Here is a 13,182-nt window from a genome sequence, read left to right on the forward strand (position 1 = left end):
GTAAAGCATTGGCCACTCCATCAAACTTCAGGGGGAGCTTGTAGATTATTGTTCCCAATATATGTGTCTCTAGAAGGGTAGATTGGATGTGTCGAAGTTGGTCTTGAACTTGTGTAACAAGAAGCACAAATGATTGAATGGTGTCTATCAGCTCAACTTTTATTTGCTGAAGTTGTTCATAAAGGATCACAACGTGCATGTTGAAAGGCGTCTTGTACAATGTCTGAAGCTTTGACCATATTTTTGGTGATGTCTTGCAGGAGGTAATTGCCGGTAACACTTCCTTAGAGATACATCGAAGCAGTGCAAAATATGCACATGCATGGTCCGAATCTCATGTTAGCATAGCTTTCTCATGGTTGTCCTTATCAAAATCTTTGGAAAGAGGAAAAGGATGATGAGGCTAAGGAATAGCTCCATATACAATGTATAAAATCCGCTTCTACACAAACCAAGCTTTCATCATAGCACTCCATATAATATAGTCAGGGCCATGTAACTTATCCTCTGTAGAAGTGTACGGAGGAGCCATTGGGAGAGGATAAGAAGAGAAAATAGAGAATAGAAGATATATAGAGAAAGAGTACATTCAAACCAACAGCAAAGACTTCACAAAATGAGAGTTCACATGCAATGTACCTAAAAATCTAATCAGAAACGGAGGCCGATTGTTGCAAAATGAAGAAAAACTAGTCAAAAAGTGCTAGAAACAGCAAAAACAGCCTATACAAACAATTAACCAGCCATGATTAGGTGTAGAAAATGAAAAATGCAGGTTGGGGGAGCATTTAATGCAGAAATTGACGATGGCAGGTTGGAATCCAGGCACAAGTTGAAAATGCAAGGTATTGGTCTAAAAAACGTAGGCCTGATCAGCAAGGGAAAGAAAAACCTATAATTAGTAGAAAAATCACAGCAGGAACTTAGATCTTGCAATTTGATACCATGTCAAAAGTGGTGTAGCAATGGAAGCATAGACAAGTGCTGAAATAAATAGTTGAACACAAGACAGAAGAGGAAGAAAAGAGAAGAAAAAAGAAGAGAACTTAGAGATGTGCTTGGGAAATGGAATCCATATACCAAATACAAGAATGATATGTAGAACAGTGAGTCACAAGTTGCGTGGGCACCGACATTGGGAAGACCACTTGAAGAATGATGATGATTCAATGGGAGGAGGAGCCACATAATAAATAGGCATAAAATAGGCCTAAAATTACAGTTGGTCGGTGTCGGCCGATTGGCATAAAATGCGACACAAAAATGATTAAAATAATGCCTAAAATACAAACTAAAATGCCCAACCCATCTAGCATGCACAAACTCATACATGAGCTAACAATCTTGCTAATAAGTTTAGGTTTTGTTTTGGTCAATGCTGTTAAGCTCCTTTTCCATGGCCTCATATCATTGCTTGAGAGGCTCTTGCCAACTCTCAGGTTCAGAATGCTATGCAATCTTCCATAAAGATTGACAAGAAGTAGGTGCAAGCTAGGTAGATCTTCTTGGGCCATTTGGGATGCAATCTAGTGGAAGGATCCTCGAATCCTACATGGTGTATTGGTACCAACGAGGTAATGGGTTTCTAAGAAGAGGGTTGAAAGTGGAGGTTTTGCAAGTGGGTCAGGAGCGGATAGTAGACGTGGCTTAGATGGCACTATCTCTATTAAAGTAGGTTGAGGAATTAGCTTGGAGGTTGGTGTAGTGGGTTGCGTTATATCCCTCTCGTAAAAAACTATATCTCTTTGGGTAATTACCTTGTTTGTTTGGGGATTGAACAAGTGATAGGCTTTTGCCTTGGAGGATTATCCTACAAAATTTAAGATATTAGCTCGGGGATCAAACTTTCGAATCTTATCATGAAGGGTGTTCATATAGGCACGACACCCAAAGACTCAAGTTGAAGGTAAGGGGTTGAGTGCTGGAGAATGCCTTGAAGGGGGTCTTTTGAGGGATCATCGTTGGACATTGCTTGAGGATGTTTGCTAACGTGTTAATGACCTCAGCCTCCAAAGGTGCTCGAGGAGCTCTACTACGAACATCATAGAGCATGCCATGTTCATCATAGTCTAGTTCCTATGCTCTACAGCTTCATTTTGAGAGGGAGAGTTGGTAGAGGTGAGGTGACGAGAGATGCCATGCTTATGCAAGAAGTTGGAAAACTCGTGGGAGCTAAACTCACCAACGCTATCACTCCTCATGGTTTTGATAGGATGACCTGTTTGATTTTATGTAAGATACACCAAAGTACCGAAGTATGTGAAGGTGTTAGATTTGTGCCTTAAGAAATACACCTACATATATCTCGAACAATCATCCATGATAAAAAAGAAGTACAACACGTCATTCAAGGTGGTAGTGGATGTTGGTCCACAAAGATCAACGTGAATCTAAGAGGCCCCTCAACTCGATGTGTGGTCTCTTCAAGGAATGTTGTGTAGTGTTGCTTCCCAAGCTGAAAGGCTCGACAAATATCGTTGGACAGTGTTACACTTGTGAAGAGTCATTTCCAAGGTGTCCAAAGTGGAATGCTAGAGACACTTATGTTTCTAGGCTCATGTCTGGTAGCTAAAGCCTAGAAATGGTTGAGTTGTTGGTAGTTGGTTGGAAAATAAACCAAGTTATTATATGGAGGCCACTAGATTGTGCCTTGTTGTGGCTAACAATTACTAATCGGGTTTGAGAGTCTGTAATCTCGATTGTGGTCGTAGTGAAGAAAATTACTTGTCCCAATCAGCAAAGTTGTTGAATGGATAAAAGTCTCACCCGAAGTTGGGGAATCGAATACACATTGTCTAGCTAAGCGAGATCTCGGCTCTTGTTAGTATTAAACTTGATGTGATCTAGACCATTGATCTTGATTGAGGAGTTGTTTCCACATTGGACATTCTTGGTTGCAAGGGTTCTAGAGACAAATATGTCTTGGATAGGGGTCATGTGATGGGTAACTCTACTATCCGTAATCCAAACATGTGAATATGTGCTTGGTCAAGTAGAGTGGATCTTTGTGGTCTCCTTGTCAAAAGGCAACCTGCAAACATGAATTAAGCTCACATTCTTTGATATCTCAACAGAGATGAGGTGGGCTTGTAGTCTAGCTTGTATGTACAATTGGTAGAGATCCTGTTGCATGATCGAGTTCCTCTGTGTGTGGGAGAGTTGTATGAAGGGGAAGCCATGATAATGTGAAGGGGGGAAGATGGTTCATGTTGATCCCATTTAGTTTCAATAAGGTTTGACCCTTGATTCGTGTTTCAACACAATCTATGAGATTTGATATTGTTATCTTGTTGGCAATATTGGATATTGACTGTTTGATATAGGTTTGAAGCCTATGAAACACTTCTAGACTTTTCTTATGTGCAAAACACCTTTTGTTAATTTTTTTTTGGGTCTCCCTTTTTTGGGGAAGGGAAATTAATGGGACTTCCTTTAATCATAGAACAATACATGGTGAAGGGGGATGGAGGGGAGATTTATGGAGATTTTAGTCTTTTTCATGATTCTATTGGTTTACCCCATTACACAAAACTTGTTTTCAACCATTTCTCAAATTCTATGAAACTTTCCTATGTATGAAATTGGTATGATGCGTGCTTGGTTGTGGTGGACCATTAAAATGGTGCAAGCATTCAAACATCATAGATAATGTTGCAATGATTGTCACCTTGCTGCTCAAATAGTAAAATTACGAGAAGCGTTTGAAGCAACTCATTTCATAGGAGTTCGGTGGTGCTGTCCCCAGATCTATGAATGTACCAAAGACCTCTAAAGCTTCAAACATTGGAAAGTATGTGATGTGCAAAGTGGGTGTTTGGTTTGTGTATACTATGCTCATCTGCATATGCCAAAAAGGATACCGTAGTAAATCCTTAACAATAGTCGTTTGCCAAAAAGGAAAAATTTGGGGGGCTGGGGGTGGGGGTTTTGTTTGGTTTGTGAATTTGCATGCATATACATCTTCTAGAAAGAATGCTTATGCAATATTTTTGTACTCTTTTGTTGGAATCGGTTATATTGATTGAGTGCTTATGCTTTTTAGGAATACCCTCTTTTGCTGCAAGTACGCGTATTCTACAAAGGAACTGTGGCAAAGGGCACGTTGTTGGTAAATTTAAAGGTGGGGAAATAGAATCATCTCATTTTGATATGCGTACTCCTATTGCATGCATAGGCATATGTGAGCAGACATACACACATACACGTATGCATGCGCACGTGCGATTTAATGTGAAACTGATTTTGAGCTTAAAAGTAGGATGTGAAACATACACACAGACACAAGAAATTTGTGTGGAGAGGATTGTAGTAATATACATGAATATGCATATATGAGCAGTCACACACATATACATGTATGCAGACATGTGCATCTTAATGTGTAACTGATGTCGAGCTTAAAAATAGGATGTAAAACACACACGTACGCACGCACACACAAAAACATGCACGATTATTTTTGGCTAGCGATTATGTTAACACAGAGAGAGAGAGAGAGAGAGAGAGAGAGAGAGAGAGAGAGAGAGAGAGAGAGAGAGTTTTACGAAAAAAAAAGAGAGAGAGAGAGAGAGAGTTTTACGAGAGAGAGAGAGAGAGAGAGTTTTACGAGAGAGAGAGAGAGAGAGAGAGAGAGAGAGAGAGAGAGAGTTTTACGAGAGAGAGTTTTACGAGAGAGAGAGAGAGAGAGAGAGAGAGAGAGAGAGAGAGAGAGAGAGAGAGAGAGAGAGAGAGACACACACACACACACACAGACACATGCAGAAGTTTTTGTGGAGATGATTATATTAATTGTTAGTGCACAAGTGGCTTTGGGTGGGTGCAGTCTATGAAATCTCACAAAGTTTGATGATAAAGTCATTTTGAGGTCTATGCAATCCTTGATTAACGAGGTTGTGTGAACAGTGAGAGAGATGGGTTCAATGATGTTTTGAAAGATAAAAAGTGCAGTCACTAGAGATAGTGGCCTCTGAAGTAGTTGAGTTGTGTAGGCTTCAAAAGAGTCCAACAAGTCTAACAGACTAGCTAGGCGAATGAGCAGCATAAATTTTTAAATCTCAAAAGGAAGTTACAAAATTTTGCTAGTGATATTTTTCTATTCACCATAATCCTATGCACAAAGCCATAGTTTACAGTAACTGGACCAACATGTTGCTGCTGTTCCTGCAAATGCTATATCCTGTGTGATCTCCTACATCCATCATGAAGAATCTTTGGAAAATAATGATCTCTTAGACTCCTGTATGAGAGTCCTGAATAATGTAATACTTGAAAAGCTCACTGCTGTGAGGCTTCTGACTCTTCCTGGGCACTTCAATCCCATAACAATGGCTCACTGTCCTCATTGTTGTCATTTGGCACTAAGAACTGTGTAAATGACCACTGATGTTATGGAAAATTAGGAATGGACCTCTGTAGAGAGGGTATTGAACATGTGGGAATCCTTGCTAACTTAGGGGTAATCTGTGGGGTAACTTATATTGTGGATTGATGAGGTCCACCATGATAGATGAGCTGTTCCACTTGAAGCCAGGAGGGGGTAGGGGGGGTTTGTGGAGTAGGAGGCAAAGACCAAAGCTGAGGATGAAGGGGTTGTTAAGAAATGACTGCTGTGAAAGCAAACCAGAGAGATAGTAGGGTTTGTGGGGGGCAAACAAAGAGTGTGTATGGCACACATTGAGAAAGAAGAGAAACTCAAAAAACACAAAAGAAGAAGAAGATGAATCATTGAATCATGCTAAGTGAACAAAGCTGATATAGCAGAGCCAAAGCTCAAAGGATGACTTTACTGTCCTGCCTGATCAGGCGGCAGCACTTGAAGGAAGCCTGCACTATAGAGGGAGTGAAACTCAGTCCTCTGGGATAGTGGAATGCTGAAGATGTATGCTGAAGGTGAAGGATGGCTGTTGAGGGAGCGGAACACAGTCCTTAGATGCCATTGGAGTTGAGGAAGAAGATCACCAGCTATGAACGTGTACTCCGAAAGTTGAGGATCAATAGGATGGCCTGCCAGATGAGGAAATCCTGCCCTTGATGGAGCAAGAACTGCAAAAACACAGGTGTTGTCCAGCCCTAGAATCTACTGCGTTTTAGTTTCCAGCTTGCTGCCTTCGAATTCCAACATCGGCCTGATTTGCGTTTGTATCTATAGCAGCTCGTTTTTGTGTTTTGAGCACTTTTCTTCACCAGACTCTACTCCAATTGGTGGTTACTACACTCTCGGATTTGTCTATGGTGGACAACACACATCGACACTTTCCTCAACCCACTCGCACGAGAGCCATCGGCTATTGGACAGCTTTGCCCACATCTTGTGGAAGTACCCTCCTCTTTCTTTCCCTTGATCTCTTTCTTTTCTTTGAAACCCTTCTCTTTTGCTTCCCGACCTTGATGATCACTCTTGATCCACAAGAGGTTAAGTCTCACATGGTTGCGAGGTAAGCAAACTAGTATAAAAGTGTGAACCTCGTAGGGTTCTTCAGCATTTTCCACACCTGTGCCGCAGTACGTATCTCCTTCACATGAACTAACACACTATCAGTAGATTAAGGAAGAAGAATGTCAAATCTCTAGGCTTGACCTTGGTTTACAAATTGGCCTGATCTTGTGAATCTCCACCATCAAATGTAAGTCTCAGGCGGGAATAATTTGGAAGACTAACTTCTATTTCTCATAGCTGTCAAGAATGTACTTGCTCTTGACCTTTCATAAGCAGCAGTTGGAGCAATCCAACTTTTAAACCTCAGAAAGGTTGAGGGGAATTAGACCAACCCCTGTTGGTGCAAGCAGAGAGAAACGAGGCTTGGACCTCTTGTGCCATAGTTGTCTATAGATGTGGAAGTAGAAGTAGATGAAGATGATGCATGACGCTGAGAACTTGCAAAGAAATATCTTCAATGATGCAAATGATAAGACAGCTAAGCACAGCTGCCAACAAACCTAGCAACTCTGAACATCAAGATGGTTGTCCACCATTGGTATGTGAGGCCTTTGGTTGTGTAAGGGGGTGTCCACAAGAAAAGGCACCAAGAGCAGCTTAAATGTGGAAGTGTAGCTGCCAACACATTCCAAACAGCACTATTGCATAGAAACTCTGTTTCTTACATTTTCTAAACCAATTCAACATATCTTAACTTTTCTTTTGTACAAAACGTTTTTTAAGAAGTTGACCTATTGATTTTCTGCAAATATTTAAAATAGTCAAGCTGTTTATTTCTTCATTGTTCATTCAATATGGATAAGTTCCTAGTATAGAATTTGATTTAATGACATTTTTCAAACTTTAGTACACAAGTTTCTATTTATTTGCCCTATTGTATGACACCTATTTCTTGCTGATCTCTTAACTTTTATGAAACCGTTTCCTACATCTGAAACATGTACAAACCCCCTATTTTTGAAATTGAAATTCCTAGCTCGATCAGTGAGTGAACATCGAAACACAGCTCCGAGATTTGGAAGGACTCCAGGCATTGAAATAACAAAACACATGATCTGGGTGGAGCTGTAATCTGCCAACAACAGCAGGAAATAGGTTGATCAGCTGGGTGATGCAGGTGTTTGCAGGCTGCTGAGGAAGTGCTGACGATGATTACAGCAAGATAGGCAATGGTTTGATGAGAGAGTTTTGGAGCTAGATAGTGCAAAAAAAGCAAATGTGACCATGATGGTGATCATACTACGTTAGGAAGGAAGCGGAAGAGGGAACTGCGAACAAATATGAAGAACATTGAAGAGCAAGATGAAGCCAATGAAGGACTTTGATTGGTGCAAAAGAAGGGTGATACTAGAACAGATCCTACATGAGATATGGAGTGTAGGAGGCTGTAGCAATAAGCGCATTGGGGAGTGAAGTTGGGAGACAGAGGAACTAATAGGGCAACCTATAAATTATAGTTGCACCAGTACCAGGTATGAAAGGGTTCACACTATACAAACTATAGGTATTGTAATGTATGTATTAGTACCATAAGATAACCAACTTAATGGAAACTTCTTTTCCAGTTCAATCTGCACTTTGGGATGAGCTAAATGCTTCTTGTACTAATATAATTCTCTTGTGGGATTATGTTATTTGAGATTCAAACTTCTTCTTTAAATTTTATTGTCAATAACAACTAGGTTTTGGGGAGAATAACACGCTTTTATCATATTGTACCTTAAAAAATGTTAAGGTACTGTTTAGTACCATATTTTATGGTATTGTACCATATTATACTTTCTGTACCTTTTAGTACCGTATTATATGGTCCAAACATGGGGGGGCCCAAGAATAGTGCGGACCAAACAAGATCAAATTGATCCAAGTGACTAAATTGGATAGAGCTCTATATGTTCGCCATTGACTTAATGTACGCCTCATAATAGGAAGTGACCTGCTAACATAGTATCATTGAAAATAGACTAACATAGTATCATTGAAAACAATAGGTTTATAGCATGTGGTTGGGCAGCTCTCTTTTTAGAAGCCTAGAACTTGATGGATTCACAAGCTCACTCCAATGTGTTTAATGCCCAAATGTTTCACCCTTGAATAGAATATCAACATTGCCCCTCAGATTCCCTTGCATTATAGCCCATGAGATTTATTGTTCTCACAACCATCGTATTTTTGATGTACTTAGCCAATCTTTACGTAGTTCCTTGTACTTTGTACTTTGCCTCAAGGGGGCGTTAGTAATAGAATATTCTTGTCTCGAAAAAAGAGATGAGGGTGTGTGTCATTACCAACAATCATAGAAATAGCGAACGGTTGTTCCGGCCCGTAGGAACGGCCTAACACGTTTCAAACCCTACGAGAAGGCAAAACGGACAAGGAACGTTCCTTGCCTCTCTCAAGCCCGTTCCCTAGCGTTCCTTGCCCTTCTTTGTCGTTCCCCTTGCCGTTCCTTGTTTGGTATGTCCGTTCTAGGCTTGGTGGCCAAAAATTGACATTTTTTCTAATTTTTTTCTTCTTGCTTGTGTCAAACTCCTACCACATGTTCATCCATCTCTATTGCCTAATGTGCACGCACTAATATATATATATATCTCTCTCTCTCTCGCTCTCGGGTTGAAGAATCAAAGTGTCAAGACAAGCCACAAGCCAATCGTGAGTCCATGCAAAGTTCAAATTTGATGCATTATCAACTCATGCAAATCACAATCAAATTTCAGGCCTATCCTCAATTTGGAGGTATGGGGGCAATCCAATCAATTTTGGGACATTTGGGTCAATTTGGAGTATTAAGGGATATTGGGGCAATTAGAGACATCAGGGGCATTCAGGAATTTGTGGCATTTTTGGGGCATTGAGAGCAATTTGGGGCATTTAAGGCAATTGGGGGGCTATTGGGGCAATTTGGGGCAATTTGAGTCATGCAGAGCATGGGCACTTAAGACATTTGCCGTTCCCCCGTTCTCGTTCCTTCGTCTCCCCATTCTTGGGGGTCCCATTTTTGTTCTTGTTCCCTATTCCGGGTAACTGTGCGAACAATGCATCCAATTGTTGGCGCATGGGCCAATTACTTGTGGCTGAGTTTCCGGCATACGTATGGACTCCACATACAAGCCATTATGTTGAGTTGCTCATGGAGGATATCAAGAAGCTCAAATGGCTAAAGAGGGTCGTGCTTGAAACTGTTAGCAGAGTATTTGTCAGCTCATGTGTGAGTCTGAGCTTGTTCTGGGCTGGGCATTTTTATTAGGTATTTTAGGTATTTTTCTGGTGTGGCATTTTATGCCAGTGGAGCATTTTTATGCACCAGTCGGCCAGCATTAATGCTGTCCGACCAGCATTATTGCTCCCCACTTTTTCAGCCTATTTATACTCAGTGGCTCCTCCTCAGTCAGTCACTTCACCATCTGCAGACTCTGTGGAGAGAGGAGCCAGTGCCAGTGCCAGTGCCCACGCAGCCAGTGACTCACTGTTGTATGCGACTGTCTCGTGTTCAGATATATGGATTCCATTTCCAGTGCATACATCTGAGTTCTCATCTGTATCGTGTTCTTTTCTTTTCTCTTTTTGTCTTGTGTTTCAGCAGTTTATTTCAGCACATGTTTATGCTTCCACCGCTGCTCCACTTCTGACATGGTATCAGTTTTCAGGATTTGTGTTTCTGCTGTGTTTTATTGCTGATTTCAAGACTGTTTTCCCCTTTTCTGCTTAGGCGACTGCTGCTCAATACAGGCGACCTGTTCAGCCTGCGTTTTTTGCAGTTTTGCCATCGTCTGCTGCCTACGCACCCTCTGCTGCTTGCGTTTTTCATCTGCAGCTGCTGGCGACAGTTTTCTACCTGTTTTTCTCCAGTTTACAGCCTGCGTTTTGCTGATTCAACGTCTCTCGTGGCTGGGTGACTGTTACTTCAGGCCGTTTTTGCTGTTTTTGGCAGTTTTTGACTGATTTTTTGACTTTCTGCAGCAGATTTTGTCTTCTATTGATCAGATTTTGGGTTCTATTGCATGTGAACTCTCATTTTCTGCAATCTGTGCTTGTGTTTTGGCTGTGTTTCCTCTCTACATTCCATCTCTTCTCTACTTCTCCTCTTATCCTCTCCGTATGGCTCCTCTGTGCACTTCCACTGATGATAAGTTACATGGACTTGATTATCTCACATGGAGTGCTGTCATGAAAGCTTGGTTTGTGCAGAAGCGGTTATGGTACATTGTCTGTGGAGCTACTCCTCGTCCTCTCCGTCCTTTTTCTCTTCCTGAAGACTTTGATGAGGACAACCATGAGGAAGCGGTGCTCACATGGGACTCGGACGATGCCCGTGCTTACTTGGCGTTGCTTCGGTGTATTTCTAAAGCGGTCTTACCGGCGGTTACTGTAGGGCATCTCCTAAAGTATGGCAGAAGTTGTAGCAGATGTATGAGGCACCTTCCACCATGCGGGCAGTCACACTTTATGGCCAGCTCCAGCAGATGAAGTTTGAGCCGAAAGATACTATTCAGTCTTTTCTTCTTCGTGTTACGCAGGTACAGGACCAGCTTCGGCACATGCAATCTGCTCTTTCTGAGGCGCATCTCGTCGGGACGGTCCTCTACAAGCTCCCCCCGGAGTTTGATAGAGTGGCCAATGCTTTGCAGGCGCAGACATCATCGACTCCTGTCAGTTTTACACATATGACCTCGATGCTTCTTGAGCATGAGACATCCTTGAGATTACAGGGCTGCTTCCGGCACATTATGGAGGCGAGGCTTATGTAGCTTCAGAGAGGGGTAACGGGAAGAAGAAGTCGAAGGCCCAGTGTTACCACTGTGGCAAGAAGGGACATTTGCGGAAGGACTGCAAGATGTTAGTGGCTTCCAGGAAGGAGCAGCAGAAGACGAAGCGGGATGTTGACTCTACCGATGAGTTCTCTCCTTCATCAGACTCCCACTCAGATCCTCCGACCAAGGTGAAGTCCAAGGCGCGGAAGGGATTCTCTTCTTCGGATTGCGGGAAGGGCTTGGTGGCCCCTTCCTCGGCTGCTTTCTAGTGGTGGCGATGAGGTCATCCCTCACGACTCTCTTGTGCCAGAGAGGGAGTGTGAGCGGGTGTTCAGATGGGGCAGCCGCGCCTCATCTGTACTTTTATACAGGTGCACAGGTTCCAGAGAGGGACGTCCCTGACGCATCGACTTCAGTCTGGCGGAATCAAATCCTAGAGCTGGGCTTGACATCCAGGTTCATGATGAGCTGGTTATCTGACAGAGAGCGGGAGGCTTTCGTCTGGAGCTCACATGAGGGGACGCTTTGGCGGTCTGGCCAAAGGCGGAGACTCCATGGTCACCTATGTTCAGGGGCATTTTTGATAGGCTGGTCTTGTATGCTACTGCGAGACATTGATGATGGACACAGAGACATGCTATGATCTTCTCTATTTTCAAGTGTTTGGTACGATTGACATCAGGTTCTCTCCGAGGCACCTTGGTGGTGGCTTGATCACCCACTGCTTAGGTATCCATGGTTCTACTTGGTGGTTCTCTGTTGTATAGTTTCTGATCCCTTTTCATTGTACTATTGTATTGTATCAGATCACCCATGATCTGAGAGAGGGTGTTAGCAGAGTATTTGTCAGCTCATGTGTGAGTCTGAGCTTGTTCTGGGCTGGGCATTTTTATTAGGTATTTTAGGTATTTTTCTGGTGTGGCATTTTATGCCAGTGGAGTATTTTTATGCACCAGTCGGCCAGCATTAATGCTGTCCGACCAGCATTATTGCTCCCCACTTTTTCAGCCTATTTATACTCAGTGGCTCCTCCTCAGTCAGTCACTTCACCATCTGCAGACTCTGTGGAGAGAGAGCCAGTGCCAGTGCCAGTGCCCACGCAGCCAGTGACTCACTGTTGTATGCGACTGTCTCGTGTTCAGATATATGGATACCATTTCCCGTGCATACATCTGAGTTCTCATCTGTATCGTGTTCTTTTCTTTTCTCTTTTTGTTTTGTGTTTCAGTAGTTTATTTCAGCACATGTTTATGCTTCCACTGCTGCTCCAGTTCTGACAGAAACCATATCGATAGCCACATTTATCATAGTAAAGATAAGTTGGATGCAATGTATCCTAGGCATATAGAAATCGAGTTGAAGAAGCCTTTTTCATCTTGGTTTGCTTCCATGTTGTTGCTTTTGGAGGGTCTTTATGAGGTGCGGTTTGCCCTTCACTAGATAGTGGTGTCCACTCTATGGAATGAGTGGGATGAGCATGAGAGAGAGGAGGCCAAAGCCATGCAATGCTTGTGCCGAAATGAACAGTTTTGATAAAGGCTCGTGCTACTCCCTTTTATAGGTTGTTGTGCATGTGTGATTGTGAGGGGTTCACCATGGGCCCTCTTGTTAAGTTTTTTAGAGTAGCATTGATGGAGGTGTGTGCATGCACATGTCATTGATACAACAGAGAGAACATTGAGAACAAGTAAATACTAAACCATAAGAGTATATTCTTAAATTTCGTTTGTTGATTTCTACTATATGCTTTACAAATTTCACCATTGTGTATAGGTGAATGTGGGCACCTTCAAGTTGACAATTGACTCTCTTGAGTATTCCTTAAGAGGTTAGTGAGGAGGGGTCGGTCTTCGTGGAGCTCTATGGGGACCTAATAGTAGTTTATACGTGTGACACTTGCAGGTAGTGTGCTTGTGGGTGAGGACTTGGAGTTCAGGTAGGTGGTGACAAGGACTTGATCATTTGGTGCCCTTCAATATCGACGAGGAAATGTTC

General features: G+C 42.4%; 1 protein-coding gene across 9 annotated transcripts in view; it reads left to right on the plus strand.

The window, feature by feature from the left end:
- Positions 1-13,182, plus strand: part of LOC148038088 (putative RNA-dependent RNA polymerase 5) — a 177,557-nt gene that overhangs the window by 42,507 nt on the left and 121,868 nt on the right. For all 9 annotated transcript variants that reach the window (XM_087668744.1, XM_087668803.1, XM_087668795.1 and 6 more), the window contains one exon: positions 4,043-4,120. In XM_087668744.1, the coding sequence (XP_087524870.1) occupies positions 4,043-4,120 (78 nt within the window). The remainder of the gene's footprint in view (positions 1-4,042; positions 4,121-13,182) is intronic.

Source organism: Lygodium microphyllum, chromosome 3 (genome assembly GCF_053477565.2).
Source record: "Lygodium microphyllum isolate KBCC chromosome 3, Lygodium_microphyllum_v1.1.10, whole genome shotgun sequence".
Classification (NCBI taxonomy): Eukaryota; Viridiplantae; Streptophyta; class Polypodiopsida; order Schizaeales; family Lygodiaceae; genus Lygodium; species Lygodium microphyllum.